This window comes from Haplochromis burtoni, unplaced genomic scaffold, assembly GCF_018398535.1.
Source record: "Haplochromis burtoni strain Fernald_Lab_line unplaced genomic scaffold, NCSU_Asbu1 Contig_11, whole genome shotgun sequence".
Taxonomy (NCBI): domain Eukaryota; kingdom Metazoa; phylum Chordata; class Actinopteri; order Cichliformes; family Cichlidae; genus Haplochromis; species Haplochromis burtoni.
The window spans coordinates 2,922,944-2,941,543 of NW_024582372.1; the positions used below are offsets into that span (position 1 = coordinate 2,922,944).

General features: G+C 39.4%; 2 protein-coding genes across 3 annotated transcripts; one reads left to right on the top strand and one right to left on the bottom strand.

The window, feature by feature from the left end:
* The first annotated feature begins 1,947 nt into the window (after nt 1-1,947).
* Nucleotides 1,948-12,205, top strand: dna2 (DNA replication helicase/nuclease 2). 2 transcript variants are annotated; one of them, XM_005915103.3, is made up of 25 exons: nt 1,948-2,364; nt 2,529-2,594; nt 2,818-3,751; nt 4,006-4,102; nt 4,442-4,591; nt 4,842-5,025; nt 5,243-5,391; nt 5,645-5,767; nt 6,051-6,291; nt 6,381-6,495; nt 6,647-6,803; nt 6,920-7,108; nt 7,371-7,613; nt 7,714-7,827; nt 7,956-8,065; nt 8,307-8,416; nt 8,522-8,650; nt 8,838-8,930; nt 9,084-9,277; nt 9,411-9,500; nt 10,196-10,409; nt 10,652-10,741; nt 10,897-11,082; nt 11,175-11,321; nt 11,501-12,205. In XM_005915103.3, the coding sequence occupies exons 1-25, from the start codon at nt 2,335-2,337 to the stop codon at nt 11,552-11,554; spliced, it is 4,209 nt and encodes a 1,402-aa protein (XP_005915165.1). In that variant the 5' UTR covers nt 1,948-2,334; the 3' UTR covers nt 11,555-12,205. The 2 variants fall into 2 exon arrangements, with proteins under 2 accessions (XP_005915165.1, XP_005915166.1); XM_005915104.3 differs by having other exon boundaries at nt 6,054-6,291.
* A 648-nt stretch (nt 12,206-12,853) lies between these two features.
* pbld (phenazine biosynthesis like protein domain containing) lies at nt 12,854-18,217 on the bottom strand. The gene is made up of 10 exons (XM_005915097.3): nt 18,021-18,217; nt 17,527-17,626; nt 14,940-15,038; nt 14,639-14,748; nt 14,469-14,498; nt 14,236-14,324; nt 13,920-14,011; nt 13,455-13,538; nt 13,202-13,264; nt 12,854-13,113 (listed from the first exon to the last, which is right to left on the bottom strand). The coding sequence occupies exons 1-10, from the start codon at nt 18,102-18,104 to the stop codon at nt 13,001-13,003; spliced, it is 864 nt and encodes a 287-aa protein (XP_005915159.1). The 5' UTR covers nt 18,105-18,217; the 3' UTR covers nt 12,854-13,000.
* Nucleotides 18,218-18,600: the final 383 nt, after the last annotated feature.

An 18,600-nucleotide genomic window follows, 5' to 3' on the forward strand; every position in this document is an offset into this window, starting at 1 on the left:
TGTGTGTGTGTGTGTGTGTGTGTGTGTGTGTGTGTGTGTGTGAGACAGAGAGAGAGAGAGAGAGGCCTATACTTCTCTTGCTATTAAAAAACCTTGTGTTTTTGATGTAAGGCAAGGTAACAATAACTTTGTGTATGCGACATTTGTCACAAGCATGTGAAATTAGGTTAATTGTGTGAGGTATTCACACTCTAGTTTTCAATTCGTTATTCATTACCAGAATTATTATGGATGTGATGAGTCACAAAGGTTATATGAGCAATCGACAAAAGTCAAAGTAGCACAAAATGTGCCCGGATTTGCTTTTATTGGGTTCTTTTAAAGTATCCCACATTTGAGCAGGGGCTGTCAAACATGAGCAGGAAATGACACCAGCTCAGAGCACCTGAGATAGTTTTGTCTTTGACATTTCTATTATTTTTTTTAAACACATGAAAAACAACACATACTTTAATATACCTCCCAGTCTGCATATGGAAATAAGGTGAGCAAAGTGTTTTAAATCCAAACAGCATAGCTATCTGGATTTCCTAAAGCTCCTGTCAACCTGAAACAAAGCTCATTTTCTGCTAAAATACCTTCATTAATTTATATGATTTATCTTAGTTCATTTATTTTTTTGCAGAAACCAATCCATCCATGGATCAATGTTTCGAACAACTCGGCACAAGCATGTCAGGAGAACACCTTCAACTCCTGGAGCTGTGCCTCCATCAATGTATTATCCAAACGAGACAGCTGAACTTTACATTTTGAGTAGTTGCTATTTACACCTTGAAGAAAACGATTTATTGTCCTATTCATGATCCTCCCATCAGCCTTTTTAGATTATATATTTTGGGCAACATAACGTTGCAGTTGTAGAAGCTGAAATGTAGCGCAAATATTTAAAAATATTTAGATGTCAAAGGTGAGATTTTACACAAAGACTTCAGGCACTTCAGTAAAACAAAGTCAGCTGGTGTACTAAATGGTGATGACTGATTCAAAAGAGTACAACAAGATTTAAATGTATGTCTGCGTCATTAAATCAGAACTTTGTTTCTTCTCTGATAAAATAACATGTTGAAGTAGCTGCTCTTTACAATTACTCAGTTATTCAAACATTCAAATGTGCAATAAATTTAAAAGAAAAATCCAGTCCAATCCACTGGGCAGCTATGGAAAATGTGAAGAAGGGCAATTTTGGACTTTTACCTGTATTTATAGTCCTGCTGATAAAGACTTCTCTCAAGACCACTCACACTACACTAATAAAATAATAGATACACAATTAAATGACAATGGCCACAGTAAAATAAAAATTAGAAACTTTATGTGAATGAAAAAAAGACTTTCTGCTTTATATTTAGAGGACAGTCTGGGCAATGAGCTACCAGAATTTTCAGTAATTTTGCACATTTATTTCCTACAATTTAAGCCCAAACGTTTGTGCTGACAGGTTTCTTTCATTTGCTACAGCAGCATTTCTTTATCATATAGAAACACTAAGACATACTGTTACTCTTCTCATATCGAGTTTTATGTTATGTTAAATGTTAGTTTAATGTCTTTACACCGTCAGAAATGGCATTTTCACTGGTTCTGCTCGCTTAAGGTCAAAGTGGGCTGTATGCAGCTCACAATATAAAACGAGTTTGCCATCCCTTCCCTAAAAGGAGCAACCAAAAGAAGGTTTGTCTAAAAAAACAGAACGTAAATAAAAATATAAAGTCGATAAAAAAGCTGACAGATACTGTATGTTGTAGTTTAAAGCAAATTCACCCTGATACTAATTCCTGGGAAAATAAATACATATCTCTTGCAGTGTAATTTTTATTTCATATCTAATAAAATTAAATAAAAAATTAATTCACGTAAAACAAACTTTCGATTTTTTTTTATTTATTTTTTGCCATTCATGTATGGCTGTTAACCGTTGGGTGACAGCATGATTCATCACTTTACTTCCTGTCCCGCCAAAAGTTGCTTTCTTTTCTTTAGCGGAACTGCGTAGATGTAATTTCCGTTCCGCGAAACTGAAAATCGGCGCGCAGGGCTTTTAAACAACCTCAATAGCAGACAGAGAAAATGAATGACATCGCTGAACCAGCATCGTAGTTTCTTCAAATAATGGAGCAATACGGTTAACTGTGGCCGGGACATTAGTGATTCATGTCGGTGTGGTGGAGATGCAGAGTCGGTCGAAATTAAATGAAACGAGCGGTCTTCTGGGAACTGTGACGGTGGCTGCTGGGGTAGGCTGCTCCTGACAACAGGGTAACTACCAGCTCATTAAAGAAGCGCCCTGAAGCAGCTGTGTTCACACTCCTGGCTGCTGTTTAAACTGTCGCCATGAACAGGATGAAAATGAAGAAAGCCGAGGTGGGTTGTTGTCATAGTAATAATGGGTCACTGTTAATTGTGACACCTGGTTTAGTGCTGCTGCATCATCAGTCATCCACAGCTCCACAGTGTCGTGTTTATGTTGTTTTTTTGGGGTTTTTTTGGTTCACCAATGTGAAGGGTGTCATTGTGGTTTCTTTCAGGTTCTTCGAGGCTTACCTGGGGGGCAGAAGAACATCTCTGCCTTCTTTTCCTCCCAGAACCGAAAGGTATCACTGTCCTGTTTCTTTTAGGTCTTATTACAGATGATATATTAATATCACCAATTATTGTCCTTATTGGTCATTAAGAATGATGATACTTACTAGTAATCTGTTCATAATGGTCACGTAATTCCATTCATATACTGTTCAGTCAAATATTTTAAGAACTAATATAGCATGTGCAGTATAAGATATGTATTAAATTACTTATTGAGTGTTTTACTTGTAGGTCTTCCCGACTTCCACAAAAGTATCAACCACGGGTGCGGTCCAGCCCAAGACTGAACCTCCAGTCAAAGATGGTGAAAGCTCTCTGTTCAGAGTCCATTCCCCATTAATGAGGAGTGTCCTTGGGGACCTTGAAAACCTCCTCCCCTCCTCACCAGATCTTCTACTTTCTGTGCCTGAGACGCCAAACAGTCAAATCAGGCATACCTGCTCTCCCTCCTTTAAGAAGGACCTCAGCAGGAAGGTGGTGTGCCTGGCAAACCTCGGCCAGCTGTCTCCTGTCTGTCGCAATCCTCGCTCCAAAGGGCCAAATTTACGGAGAGTAATGGCTAAGGATGGAGGAAAAGCCAAGAGGGAAGATAGAACGTCTGGCTCCATGAAAAGGCTGTTCAGCCCCCCTGAAGAGTCACATGATGCCAAGAGACCAAGAACTACCAGCCCATTGACCACAGGAGCAGTGATTATGAGTAGAAGCCTGAAAGAAAGAAATCCTATAACTGAGCCAGAGAAAACACCCTCCTTACCCACTGAACGTTCAGCAGGTTGTTATGACAAGTCTGTGGGTCACAGTCAAGGCACTGAATTGATCTTAAATGATGGTAGAAGCGCAATAATATCAGTGCAGTCTGTGTCTTCCCTCTCTTTGGGCCAAGAGAAGAAACCTCAGCAAGAACATGATGAGCAAGATTCTGGTTTTGCTTTGATAACGGAGCAGACAGCAGCTGAGGCCGAAACCAGCAGAAAGCTACACACTAGTGTGGAAAAGGACACTCCTAATGCACATGTGCATGAAACCAGTGCTCAAGCTATCACACCTGCACTGCACGGAGGTTCAAAGGAGAGAGAGGTTCACCCAAACGTAAAAGAGACCATAAGAACATCGAAGAAGGTTGGAGATGGAGACCAAAAAACACAGGATCAGGAGCAAATTGGCGGTATGACCTTCTCTCTTATTTTCACATAGTTTCCTGTGCCAAATGCAACCATTTTGCCAGCATGCTTTAATGAATTAAATTTTCTCCTGTCCAGGCTGTACCAGAGTTACAAATGTTGAAACTTCTTGTAGTCTTAAAGAGTAGAAAAAAATAGTACAATACACCTTACCATGTCTTTGCTTGTAGTTTGATTTGAATTTCTATTTACTTACCTTTTATGCTAAAACACTAAAAACAAACAATTTATAACACAGGAACGGCTCCTGCGTGTCCCACAGAAGAGCGACTGGATGAGAGCTGGTTTGCAGATCAGATGGAGCATAACGAAGGTCTTAAGACCAAAAAATCCCGGTGAGAAAGACACCAAAATGCTGACTTGGAAAGGGGAAAAAAGATGAAGAAGCCCTGATGGACAAAGTATCTGATTTTTGGGCTGAAGGATTTGATGTTAATGTGATATAATTAGCATTGCCTATGAAAAAGAACCATCAGTATTTATGCAGACCTACTAAAAAAGGCAGAGATTTGCCAGGTTGATGCAACAGTCATCTTTACTTAAAACTGATGAAACTGATGCTGCTGTCTGCAGTTTGTTTCTGCTCATTAAAACATGTTTGGATCAAGTGCATTCAGATTTTTTCTGAGGAAAATGGGAACGCTTATGATAAAAAGTCCCTTCTGCCCTCACAGGAAAGTACCAGACCATGTAATCCTTTGTGGAGGACCGAAAAACCGTTACTGGGTCATGAATGTTGAAGAGAGACCTGGCCTCAAAACGCTGACCATCTCATGCTCCAAGCTTCTACATCCAGCCGAGACGTGCCTGCTTAGAGATGGATGGTAATAATGTGTTTGGACATTATCGACATTTTATCACTTTTAAATCAGTATGTCTGGAAATTCATGTGACTACTTGCTGTCTATTCTGTGTGGTTTTATTTGTGTTGTTTGTTTTCCTGTGGATTTTAACTTGTTACATTTATACAGTCCATGATCATTGAAGAATAGTGTAATTGTACACTCTTGCATCATTATTCACTTCACTCTCTTTCTAATTCATTTAAAAAGATTTTTCCTTGGGTGTTCCCAGGGAGATGACACCTGTTCGTCCTGGTGATGTGGTGCATCTGGAGGGCCACTCTGATGGTGGATCCTGGTTAGTGGACAGGGAGCAGGGCTTTCTGGTTTTACTCCCTGATAGCCTCATCTCAGGTACCAGCATCTCCAGCTCCATCCGCTGTATGAGGCGTGCGGTGCTGGGAGATATGTTCAAGGTAAAAGGCTCTACTTGTGATGGTGTGGTGGACACTCATATTAATCACTAACAAAATAGCCACTTTTTTCTTTTAAAATAAAAAATGCAGTATTACTAAAATAAATTCTTATTAAGTGAGGTTTTTTTGTTGTTTCAAAGACCACAGTTAGAAAATAGATTTTAGTGCATAGTGTTCATCCTGCTTTGAACACATGTACTTTACTATGTTTATGCAGAGTTTTGATGGTGGCAGCAAGCAAATGCTTAACGGCACCATGGTCCATGAAGTCTTCCAAAGAGCAGCTACAGCTAAAGATTTTTCTTCGGAGACGCTGTCTAAGCTCGCTGATGAGGCTTTGCACAGTCCTCGATATCTGGGAGATATGTAAGTGGTTAGACTGCTAGCACTGTACCCCAATATTTGATTGTTTGAATAGTTGTTGGGTAGTTATTCAGCTTTCATTTTCAGGATGCATTTTTCCCCTATATGGAAATGGAAATGCTGTATAACCATGTCAGTTTGAGCACATGAAATTTCTTTTTCACTGCAGGGACGGGTTGAAAATTCACTAATCGTGTGACATTTTGCATGTTTGGTTTATGTTCCTTCTTTGTTTTTGTCATGCATGTGTTCGTAGGTACAGTTTGGGTGTAACTCAGGAAGAGATGAAGCAGGAGCTGCATGATTATCTCCCCTCACTGGAACACTGGGCAAAGGAATACCTCAACTCTCAAACACCTAAAGCCATAAGCCTTAAAATGTATGTATGCATACACACACACAAATGTTATCAGCAATGCAGGAATAAACCTAATGATGCTCAGTGTAAAGTTAACCATAGGTCAAAAAGTGATAGCAGACATTTAAAAACAAAAAAGAAGGTACAGGGGTTACTATGAAGCCCTGTGTCTAAGTAGAATAGACACTTCATTAACACCTTTGTTTACTTATTTATTTCAAAATGGCTGCTTTGACTTAAATACTTGCCTAACACCAGTCAACACTTTGTTTATGCTGATTATTTGTGCATCTCTGCCTTCTAGCAGTGGTGGAGCTCCAAGTAGGTGTCAGGACTCGGGAGCTGTCGCTACTGTTACAGAGCTGGCAGACATAGAGGAGAACGTTTGGTCTCCGAGGTTTGGGCTGAAAGGAAAAATCGATGTGACGGCCCGGGTTCGAATCCAAAGACCGCGAAATGGCTTTCATAGAATTCCAGAAGAAAAGACCATCCCTCTGGAGCTGAAAACTGGCAGGGAGTCAAACTCGATAGAGCATCGCAGTCAGGTTACTTGGCATAGACACTGATATGCAGACCAGTAGATTCAGATGAAAAAAGCCGTTTTAATCAGGCAAAGGTGTGTTTCTGCGTGCAGGTGATTCTGTACACTTTGATGACCTCAGAGAGATACAGTCCCGAGGCCGGCTTTCTACTTTACCTCAAGACTGGCAACATGCACCCTGTAGCACCCAGCCACATGGACCGCAGAGGTACTGTATGCCGACGCTTCATGTAGCAACCAACCTGAGCAAAATTCACATGAAAAGATTCAAAAGTAGGGAAACTTGGAATAATTATGCGTTTTGCAAAAAAAAAAATCAAATTATCACATTTATTGCTAAACCTCTTGTTTCATGGCAGAGCTGCTGAAGCTAAGGAACACTTTGGTGCATCACATTCACAACTGTGTGGAGAAAGAGGCTGAGCGAAGCTGCCTCTCCAGGCTGCCAGACATACTGACCAACAGACAAACCTGCCAGTACTGTCCTCAAAAGAGAAACTGTGCCTTATATGAGAGGTAAGCCTTTTCCCCCCCTTTTTTTGTCTTCCTTGTGTTGAAGGAAAGCAAGCGTCGCAATTTTTATAAAAATCCTCAACTTCTATCCTTCTTGCTTCATCTCCTTCACTTTTCAGGGCTGTGGATCGCAGCTCTGCAGTCACTGAAGATGTTATACATGAATTTATACAGCAAGAGACTGGCCACCTGACATTGCCTCATCTTAACTATTTTTCCCACTGGCTGCTTCTCTGCTGCTTGGAGTCTGTCACCATGGAGACTAGAAACAGCCGAAAGCGTGTGTGGCTTCAGACGGTTGAGGAAAGGTACGAAGCCAGACCTTCAAACAACAGATATGCTAAGAGTCTTTGGTTTTATCAAGATGTTGAGTTAAAGTTTACCAGAGAGGAAGGAAAAGCAAACAGAGACAGCAAACTTGCTCCTTCCTCTTAAAATTCAGCATAATCAAAAGACTCAGAGGTTGTGAATGAAGACAACTGCTTCACTGTGTAAAAATAAATAAATAATTTGCTTAAATTCCCTTGCTATAGTTCTGAATACTTTGTTTACCTTGGCTTGTGTTTCCAGTGAGAAGAGCGGGAGCTGCGCAGGGAACCTGCAGCTCAGCGGGCCAGTGATGGCTCAGTCTGAAGGTGTTTTCCTTCATCGTTTCCACCGCAGTCATGTTGCTTCGCAGCAAGGTTTGACCAACAGCAGTCTCTCCAGCAGGGATCGCATTGTCGTTAGCGACCTGGAGGGTCGCCTTGTTGGCTTGGCAACAGGTTACCTGTGTGAGGTCAGCCAGACAGTAATCAGCTGCACACTGGACAGGTTAGGAATAAAGGGGCAGTGAGTTGCTGGTCTTTAGATAACACAGATAAGCTCAGCTACCTGATTTTTCACCTGTTTTACTGTTGAATGTGCTTTAAAGGGACCTGTCGAAGTTCAGGGATGTGACATTTCGGCTGGATGGGGATGAAGGTGTGGTGGGCTTCAGCACCCACCTCACCAATCTCTCCAAACTGATGGAAAACTCTCAGGACAGGTGGGGACAGTAAGATGAAATATGAAGTTATGATTGTACAACATTTAGGTGACTTAATACAAATGATGATTTCACACATTTTACGCTTGGTATTTCTTGTATGGATGAGAATTTTTTACTGTGTGCAGTGATCGTCTGAGGAAGTTGGTCGTCGACCTTCAAGCTCCAGAGTTCATCTCCAACCTCAGCTCTGTTTTGCCCAAGGAGGCTAAGGACACCGTGGCTGACATCCTCAAAGGTAACTCATCATTCATGTTGCTTTTTATTTGTTTTATCCTTTTTAAAGTTTCAGTTTTGGTTTACATTTTGCTACTATGACGTAGATCAAAACATATACATAGAATTTTATTAATAAGCGGATTCAAAAAATGTGTTTTTATAAGCACATTGTTAGCAGCTCTGCACAGGTGTTCAAATTTCAGTTTCATACATAAGTATTTGAAGCTTTGAAAAACTAATGAATTTGTGTTACTGTGTAGGTCTCAACAAACCCCAGAAACAGGCCATGAAGAAGGTGTTGTTATCTAAAGACTACACGCTGGTAGTCGGCATGCCAGGCACAGGCAAAACCACAACCATCTGCACCCTGGTAACCACCACTATTAACTTATTTTAACCATAAATCAACGTTTTGTGTGTGCTGTAACACCAACTGTGACCTTGGTCCTTGTGTCCTCCTCACTTTTCTTCTTAGGTTCGTATCCTGCATGCTTGTGGTTTTAGTGTGTTGCTGACCAGCTACACCCACTCTGCTGTTGATAACATCCTTCTGAAGCTTAAACGTTTCAGAGTTGGTTTTCTGCGTCTGGGTCAGGGACAGAAGGTGTGATATCTTTGACAGTGTTAATGTCCACATTTTGTTTATACTGCAATGAACTTTCTATTTGTACTGATTTGTGCTGTTAAGTAAAGTTGATTCAGTTTCTCATATTTGCACTAAAACTTAATGTCGATAACATTTAATAACTTTATGTGGTAATAAAACTGGTTTATTTTTTGGTTCTCTGCAGGTTCATCCAGACATCCTGCCATACACAGAAGAAAGTGTGAGGAAGAAGGGGGTTCACACTCTTTCAGACCTGGAACAGCTTTATAGCAAAGAAGTGAGGAGTTAGTTTTTGGAAACAAATGCAACATTCACTGATTTTAAATAAACTGCCATCATCATTGCGTTATCCTTTCAGACTTGTTTTTTTTTTGTTTTGTGTTTTTTGCCGTATGGTTAGCCAAGCCTTGCTGTTCTTCTGTCTTTCCAGCTGATAGTGGCAACTACTTGTATGGGCATCAAGCATCCTATTTTTACTCGACGCCGCTTTGATTTCTGCATTGTGGATGAGGCGTCACAGATCAGCCAGCCTATCTGCCTGGGACCTTTGCTCTACGCCAAGAGATTTGTCCTTGTTGGAGACCATCAACAGCTCCCACCAATAGTGCAAAACCATGAAGCCAGGTCAAATATCTGTTTCCATAATAACATACAGCTCATTTACAGGGTCACTGCTCAGAGAAGATTCAGCATTTAGGGAATCTGTCGAGTTGAGTGAGAATGTTTTATTTATTTGGGGTTTTTTTTGGTCCTTTAGGTCACTTGGGATGGATGAGAGTTTATTTAAGCGACTAGAGCTGCATAGTGAAGCAGTGGTACAACTCAACGTACAGTATCGAATGAACAGGTAATCTACATCCAGGATAACACTGCATGATTTGCTAATCTGGTCTTCTGAAATCTAAGCAGAGCCTTTAAACCCACGCTGCTCTTTTTTCTTTGTTTGTTTCCATGTCACTAAGTGATAATCGGTCACGTACAATAAATAATCCAGCTGGATTTTATTAATGAGTCAGCATGATTCTTTAGCTAATTATTGCCACCCCTCAGCTGTAAAATTCTGATGGGGTGTTGTGTGGACACCCAGGTTTGTGGATGTGTTAACTTAAGAATAAGGTGACAAGATTTTGAAATTGATCGCCAGTGTTTTTATTATTTGAAAATGTTCAGTTGAGTTTTTATTAGTTTAGGTATTATTAGTTTATAATTATTAGTTTATTATTAATTTAGGAAAAACCAACACAGATATTTCAATAAATGAATTGTATAACTGAATTATTAGAAAGCAGTGACTCAGTCTCAATAAACACATCCATTAATGCCACATCAGGCAAGATGTAAGACCTTATTTTTACTATAACACACACCACACCTAAGGATTTTTCCTCCCTTTCCAAGTTCACAAAATCATTTGCCTTCATGTTTTTGTTTGGCTGGTTTTTGTTTGTTTTGACAAGTTTTGTTTTTTGTTGATTATAATCTTCGTGACAGCCACAGGTATATCCAGACCATGACATCTGTGTGTGTCTCTTATCTTTTTAGGCAGATCATGTCTCTCAGTAACTCTCTGATGTACGAAGGCCGGCTGGAGTGTGGCTCAGAGAGGACGGCCGCAGCGCTGCTCACCCTGCCCTTCCTGCTGTCTGTCCAGTCTGAGCTGAGTTCGTACTCTGAGGCTCATCCCCAGCATGCCCTGTCGTGGATACAGTCTACGCTGTTGCCGAGCAATCCTGTTTGCTTCCTGGACTGCTCGATGGTTAGTACAGTAAAGCGTACACTTCAAACATTTTATAATTTGAAATGTGTTGAGGTTGTAAACATAAAATAAAGCAGGTACACTGACTGGAAAAAAAGTAATTAAAATAAGATTGGGTTATTGTGTGAGACCCTTTTTTTTTTTTTTTAAATTAAGTTGGTTTCGTTTAATCACGTCTGACAGACCTGGTGTGTGTGTGGAAAGATGTTTGATTTTTTTTCATCTCTACTGGTTCATTTCAGGTGCCTGCACTAGAATCAGTGGAACAAGGAGGAATAAGCAATCACACCGAAGCTGCTCTCATACACACTCTGCTTTCACTTCTCATAAAAGTACACCAGTTTCCAAGTTTATGAGCTACTTAAGACATAATGAATTACCTATTTTAATACAATCCCCCATAATTAATAGTGGAAAGTTTAAAAGTTCTATCAATTATTGGTAGTTGGTACTCATTTTAATCTGTGTTTATTCTTTTTGTTTTCAGGCAGGGTGTAAGCCCAGCGATATTGGTGTTATCGCCCCCTACAGGCAGCAGTTAAAGACAATTCTGGCTCTGCTGCAGTCGCCTGCATTCACTGGTGTGGAGGTGAACACAGTGGATAGATACCAAGGACGGGACAAAAGTCTGATTATTCTTTCTTTTGTCAGGAGCACTGCAGAGGAAGGAAACGTAAGTACTTCTCTTTTCATCGCCTTTTTTTTCCTCATGTAAGCGAGTGAATAGAAACCCGACCAGAGTCTTTCTTCCGTGTCTATTTAAAGTTAGGAGAGTTGTTAAAGGACTGGCGTCGCCTGAATGTAGCCATTACCCGCGCCAAACACAAGCTGCTGATGGTGGGCTCAGCCACAACGCTAAGACGCTACACACCAGTGGAGAAACTTCTCAACCATCTTCAACAAGAGAACATGATATCCTTTAAAATTGGTTTTGGTTCTACCACTAAACCTTCCTTTATTTTCAGTAGAAACTGGACTTTAATCTGAACACTGTTGTAAATAATTCTAGTGATTTGTGTTTAACAGCGGGTCACCAATGTTCCCACAGTTTCTCTTTGACTTCTGTCTCTTTTCCTAAACTCTTACTTCACATTATCCAGCTTCCATCAGCTGCCCACAAGGCCTTACCCAGCATGGACCTGTGAGAGAAGCCTAAGAGGCCATGAAGGTGTATCAGCTCGTGTGTATGTCTCAGTGGAGTAGCACACGGTTATCATTCACCTCAACTGTGCAGAGATCTAAATGACCTAGAAGAGGCAGAATGTTTCTTTTTAAAACCGAATACTTGAAGTCTCCTGAAGATCAAACGGTCTGCAGTATTAGAAATAACACCTCAACTAAACGAACAATGTTATGAGTGCTACTGACAATGTTGATTTTCCTGTTTGTGTGAAATTCTGAATCTTTTCTTGTATATTTTTGTAGATCAATAGATGGCCAGGTGGCCAGTTTTTAATTCGACACTCTTATAGCACTGCAGTTTTAAAGGTTTCCGTTATTGTGAGTGTTATGAAACAAGGTACTGAGACAGGGACCAGCTGAAAGGGCTGCATACATAATTGTACTGAATCTTTAAGTTGGTCTTACAGTTAAAATATGTTGGCGTGACACTATGATAGTTTAAAATATGATGCATAAACCTCGGTTTTGTCAGAATGTTCAAATACTTTATCAGATACCTCAATCTCAACACTGAGAACATTTTAGGTTTGACTTTTGGTACTTAAAGCATAGAAAACTTCCTGCTGTGAAAGGGTGGGGACAGCTTTCATGGCCAGATAAGCTCATACATGTCTGTCAGTGTGAAACTAGCTCGGTCTTTAGCATAAAACAAACTAAAAAGCCATATCCATCGTCGTCTGTATGTGACAAAAGGTACCATCCTCCAGCTCTACCTTTTAGAGGTATAGTATCATTCCCTGTTTCCTATGATAGTTATAGTATTTAACCAGAAATGTTAACTTTAAAATAACTTAACTATATCAGTGGGAGTCACTACACTTGTCTGCAGCTAGAAAAACTACATTTATTCAATTGTTTTCTCAGTAAAAACCTGTATGAGTCAGATCGGCAGAACTACATCTGTGCAGGAACAGATTATACAAAAAAACATATCTTGATGACTTTTAGTTTCAGGAATATGTATTATTATGTATGTATTTAGGATCAAAACGAATCTGCACAGTATCAATTTTACCAGTTTAATCCATATCAGCTGTACTTAACTTTATTGAACCCCATTCATTATTAAGCAGCAAATGTGAAAAATTCTCCCAACCACAAGGCTAACTGTGACTCTTCTGATTTTTACCTGCTTTGTTCTTGTGTTTCTGTTTTTCCCATTTTAAAATCTTTTGGTTGTAATTTTTTTGCTGTAATGTTATGAATAAATGATAGAAAGCCTAACAAAGCCTACAGTATGTTTGTCAGCTAAATCATTTCAGGATTGATCAGTCAGGACTTAAATGGGTTTTTTTTTTTCTTTTTTATTTGAACCTTCTCATTTTTATTCAAGAGCCATAAAGTGTATCTGCAGGAACACGACAGCTGTGATAGCACATCGGTCACTGTCTTCTCGGATGTGTCTCAGCCTATAGTTTGATTGTTCCCTGCAGAATAGTGATGGTCTGTCCAGCTATGTTGATTCTTCCATCATCTCTCACTTCAAGTTCCAGCTCGCCGCCACGACTAGAGCACTGGTAAGCTGCACAGGCACAGTAAGCCGATTGATAATGGATAAAAGTGGAACACAACATCAGTTATCAGATAAATGACACATTAGTAATACGTACCCAGCAATTTCTTCTTTCCTAGTTTGTCAGACCAGTAGCTGCCTAGGACTGTGTGGGCAGATCCTGCCAGAGCACATAAGCAGGAATAGGTTAACACTTTCTCTCAAAATGCATTAATAAGACACCTGTAAATGCATCCACTTTAGTCCAGCTGCTTATATGTAAATGTTTTTAGACACACAAATGTTCAGAATTGTGTTATTTGATGAATAATAACTATAGATTACATATTAGTGAAGGGCAATCATCTTACCAGTGACAGGATCCTCAGGGATGCCAACCCACGGAGCAAAGTTTCTGGAGTAAAAGTCATATCCTGGCTGGCAATCCGGTGATCCTGTTTCCACATTTTAGCAGCGTTTGATATTTAATATTTGTTGGCAGAAAGATTCAGTGAATTTTGTTATACAAATTAAAATGAGCAACAAACGAGTCCACAGGACGGTGATGGCAAAGTACTGTGCTCTTCATCACCATCATCATTAAAACACCAAATGAGGGAATGTTTTTAGCAGAGTGCTGTTCATCCCTCCAGCAGAGGTGCATTGAAGCTTTTCTGATGGTACATGGTAGGACGACACCTCACTTAAACACTTCATGTTGGGTTTTCTTTGGTTTATTCTTAAAGGGAAGCATTGACTGTTAAGTCTTCAATTTAATGGAATTGCTACATGTGGTCTGATCCAACAAGTATACAACTCTACACAGCTCCGATTACCTTTCATAGTGACGACGACGGCTCTGACTCTTCCACTTCTCTCACTATTCTGAAGAGCCACACTGTCAACTTTCAGATGGGTAAGCACGGAGCTGGAGAAAACACACAAAAAGCACATACACATTTACAAAAATGTGATGAGTGGGTGTAGAAGGCTAGTTGCTTGATTATTTGTTTGGCCTTCAAACATATGAATAAGCCCCACTACCTGGAAGCCTGAGAAATACAAATGTTTGAGACTTCATGAACAACAGGACCATGATTCAGATTCCTTTCAATTTGGCAACAAGCAAAGTTTTTTTTTTTTTTTACTAACGTGTCACAGCTGTCAGCCAGTCGAATCAGCAGCTTCTTGGTGTTGTTGGACAGATAAACTTCCTGAACCGGGAGGTTTCCCACTGCCGCCTGTGTCACACATGTAAAGGCAGAGATTTAGCTGAAAACACACACACACACACACACACACACACACACACACACACACACACACACACACACAGGAATGTAGCTACACTTTCACAAACCGTTCACAAAAATGTGATTTCTGACCTTGATGGTATCTTTGAAGTCGTTGGGATCCTGAAATAAAAGGAGTTCAGAAAGAAAGCCATTTTACATACACTGTTAATAATACAAAAGAATCGTTTTATTTATTTATTTTTGACATTACAGGATTTGATGAAAGTGTTTATGTAACTAAAGAGAAAAGTTTATTTTACCTGTCGTGTGGGGGGGTTCAGAGGAAAGTCCATGATGTACCCTTCCTCCTTCTGGGTGACGCACAGATCTCCACTCTTGGTCTCAAACACCAGGGTGGGGTTTACATTTTCTGAAAGAAAACATCCATTACATGGTTATATGCTGGCACCTCTTTGCTCCTTTTTGCAGTCAGCTGCATTGTGCGGTACAGGCATCTCTAAAAAAGAAAAACAAATCGCTCCAGCAGCCTTTTCTAATGCACCGTGGTGTCACTTTTTCTTTTTTGGAAAAACATTTTTACGTGTAAATGTTGCATCTTACTGTTGTATTGGAACAGCACTGCTGCAGAGGCCAGAGTGGCATGACCACACAGATTGACTTCAGTGGTTGGCGTAAACCATCGAAGGCGGAACCTTGATCCTGTTAATCACACATTTAAGACTTTTTTTCAATTTTGTTTTGGTTTTAGTTTCAAATACACAAAGTTAGGCAGTGCAGATAATGATGTTGGTAATTGGCTTACGTCCACAAAGGTCTTCAAGGTCAACTTAATGATTTATTGGTTAAAGATTGACTAAAAGACTTATAATTTAGTAACCATCATTCTTAAAAGTGTGGTGTGTTGTCAACGTATATAAAAGTACTGTAAAGATTTAAAACGTCACATTTGACCTATGACCTCCCCTTCAAGGTCAAGACATCTAAACATTATAATAATGCTATATAGAGCTACTTAAAACTGTTTCTTACTGCCATTGAACTGTCAACATGCAGGCATATAGGGAAAGATACATGAGGTTTATAACTGCCACATTTCTTAGGACATCTGACCTTTTCTTCAATGTCAATAGTATAATATATAAAAAGCTTATTAATGTCCATTTATTTCCAAATCAATACCAATTATGAAGGGATATATACAAAATACAATGCTATTAAAGTAAATACTGCCCAGAGAGTGAGCAGTCTAAGCCGAGGTTTGTGCTCCGAGTATTTCTTTTTTGTAGTTTTCACACTGAAAAAGTAGCAAAGTAAACTAAAAGCAAACATACAGCATGCTGTGATTATTCATTTTTGAGCATGCTTGTGGTGTTGGACTCTGTCAGTGGAGTCAAAAGGAGACATAGAGAATCTGCTCATAGCTGGAAGTAATTAAATTGTGGGAGATGAGAAAAAATATGGGAGATGGCTCTAGAAAACATCTGTGTGTCAGCAGAGAACTGCAAATTTCAGATGATATTTTTGGCAAATTACAAGAATACTGAACCCTTACTGCCATGGTTTGGGTTCACTTTTTACTTATTTAATTTAAATAACAGGCGCACTTTAAAAAGTCATACATGCTTTCATCTTATTACATTTGGACTTTTGTAATTCCCTCTAACCAGTTGTTTTTCTCTCCTTTCTCAGCAAATATAATTCAGAGTATTTTTCAAAAGTCACATTTTTAAGTCTGAAGTAAAACTTATTGTATCTGTTCCTGCTTCCTCTTTGTACATAATACCTGCATTCCTCTTGGACCGACTGCACACTGCAGTTTTTCACTGTGACAGCTTGTTGCACAATTCTTTGGACTCCATACAATGTAACATTGTTACCTGACAGACTGCTGAGGACAGGTGTTTTTCAGTTTGTGCACACAGTGAGTGAAATGCTCTGTGTGTGTTTAACTGCAAAGGAACACTAAACATAAGCTAATGAACAGATAAACCTAACTTGGAAAAATAATGAGCTCCTGCTAATGGTTGTGGGTCCTTAATTCTGCCTAATGGCACTAGTTTGATTTTGCTGAAGGCTAACCTTTTGTGATGCTCTTATGCAATCCAAAATTTGTAATTGACATTTCCTAATAGGTACAAAGTGCCATGAAATAGACTTTGTGGTGATTTGAATATATTTTTCTCTAATTTAACTGTATTTTGATCCTTAAATGTCTGTTCTCTGTGGCAAAACTTCAAAGTTTTAATTGTGTGACAGTGTCACATCTTCCTATGGTCACTAGCAGATATTTATGTCCTCAATAGTAACCTGGAAGCTGAACTTCTTGCTAAATTTTCATCCTAATACCAGCTATCTCAGGGGGGCAGTTTGCTTTCATTGAGTAGATTGGTCCTTTTTACGGATAAACTTTTTTCACTTTTTTTGTAATCTCAGGCAGACTGATCCAGGCTTTTTTCCTCATCACATTTAGACTATTTTAATTCCCTCTATGGAAGGCTCAGCCAAAAGTCCCTGCCCTTATCTGCCTTGTTCAAACTTTAGCTGCCTGAGACGAGAAGAGCCAAGATCACATTACTCCCACTACATTAGACTTATTCAATATAGAATTGATTTTAAACTTTGCTTTATTGTTTGAACAGCCTTACATGACTTCACTCACCTGGTTAACAGAGCCACAGCCTTGATTCAGACCTTCCTAACTGTTCCTGCTGCTCACATCGTTACAAAAAGAGATCTGGCATTTTCTCTTAGACCCTCACAGCTGTGCAAATTCTTCACCACTCCTCACAACTTTTTTTTTTTTTTTAAATAGTGACTCCTTTTTTTCCTATCATACAATTTCCTTGACTCATTTATTTCACTTGTCATATTATTCAAGTTTTGTGTCGTGTTTTTATCTTTTGTTTTATTTCAGTCTGGTTTTTTTTTCTGTAAACCATTTTGCAACGATTATATACATAAGCTTTATTATTATCATCATTCTTATGACTATAAATTCATACAAACTTGTTAATCTATATTGAAAATTTCTATCCTGCACCTATAGGGGCTACTTTAAAGTTTAAGCAGCATGTGAGCCGTACACCATACTGTACACTTTTGAAAGAGAGCTTTCCATTACAGCAATACAATCTAAGAGGCTTTGGAATTGGCAAGGCAAAAGTGATCTGTATTAAAACAGACATACCTGTAGTAAAGCTATCAGAGGGATTCGTCCTGGTGATGAAAGCAGTTTCTGAGAGGTTCATCTCTGCTGCTATCTTGTGATACAAGTCATCACTCAGCTCCTGTTAGAAACACACGATTTAACGAGCAAATGATAGTGTCCTGAGCTGCTTTGACCAGTTAATGATTGTAAGCTTCTGGCAGACAAACAGAGGAAGTTTGCTCACTGAAAATGAATAAACATTAAATAAGTTAATTGGAAACAGCAGCCTGATGTGTCTTATTCAGTTCTTGTGTGATAGCACAGTTTTCAGGGGAACGCAACAAACTACTTTCATTTTCATAGTTGAATTTACAAAAGATTGTTTAAGTTAAAATACTTTTAAAAACACATCTTGTCGAGTTTGTTTTGCAGAAAGAATTTCTGTTTCTGGTCTGCACTTGTGCGAAGCACCGATGCAGGCCGCCATAGCGCAGGACTAAACATTAAGCTTTGACCTAAATATTCTTACTCACACGCTGAAGTGGACAAACTGCCGCTGGGTTTCCCCTGAACGGTAAATTGGTGAAGGCATCCAGCGTGAACACTGGTATCTCCATTGTAGGTGAGCGAAAGAAGACGAAAATGGCTTGGAAGTTAAGAGCCTCCGTCCTTCAGCACGGATTTTGATGGAAAGGGTCCACACGCAGTGCTGTGGATGGACTTTTGACCCTCCCTCTGCATGTGTTTTTTCTCTCTCCCTGCAGCCTATCCTATTTTCCACTTGTTTTAGTCACATTTAGACATAACCGGTTTGCGACTGTAGTAGAATGAGTATGTGTTTAAGACTACAAACTTTACCCCTTAAGATTGTCAAATAACCACAGTTAAGTGACTATCTAAAAATAACATTTTTAATGCGATAAATACTGTTTTGTATTGTATAGATAGCCAGAATATGCATGACTAGTCTTACAATATTTTGAGAGAGTGATTAATTTATGATTATAGACACACAAAAAATCCGACTACCCTGACGATAGTTTAGTCTTAAACGCATAATCTAGATTTTGAGTTTACAATAACGGGCACGCTGAATATTTGGTAAATTTGTAT

Excerpts from the sequence above, each read along its gene's own strand:
- pbld (XM_005915097.3), bottom strand. The coding sequence starts at position 18,104 with ATGGAGATACCAGTGTTCACGCTGGATGCCTTCACCAATTTACCGTTC. Across the intron at positions 14,012-14,235 it reads CTGGCTGACAGCTGTGACAC|CTCCGTGCTTACCCATCTGA; the intron begins GTTAGTAAAAAA and ends TGTTTTCTCCAG. Across the intron at positions 13,539-13,919 it reads CGTCGTCGTCACTATGAAAG|GATCACCGGATTGCCAGCCA; the intron begins GTAATCGGAGCT and ends ATGTGGAAACAG.
- dna2 (XM_005915103.3), top strand. The coding sequence starts at position 2,335 with ATGAACAGGATGAAAATGAAGAAAGCCGAG. Across the intron at positions 4,103-4,441 it reads CTTAAGACCAAAAAATCCCG|GAAAGTACCAGACCATGTAA; the intron begins GTGAGAAAGACA and ends CTGCCCTCACAG. Across the intron at positions 9,278-9,410 it reads GTGCAAAACCATGAAGCCAG|GTCACTTGGGATGGATGAGA; the intron begins GTCAAATATCTG and ends TTGGTCCTTTAG.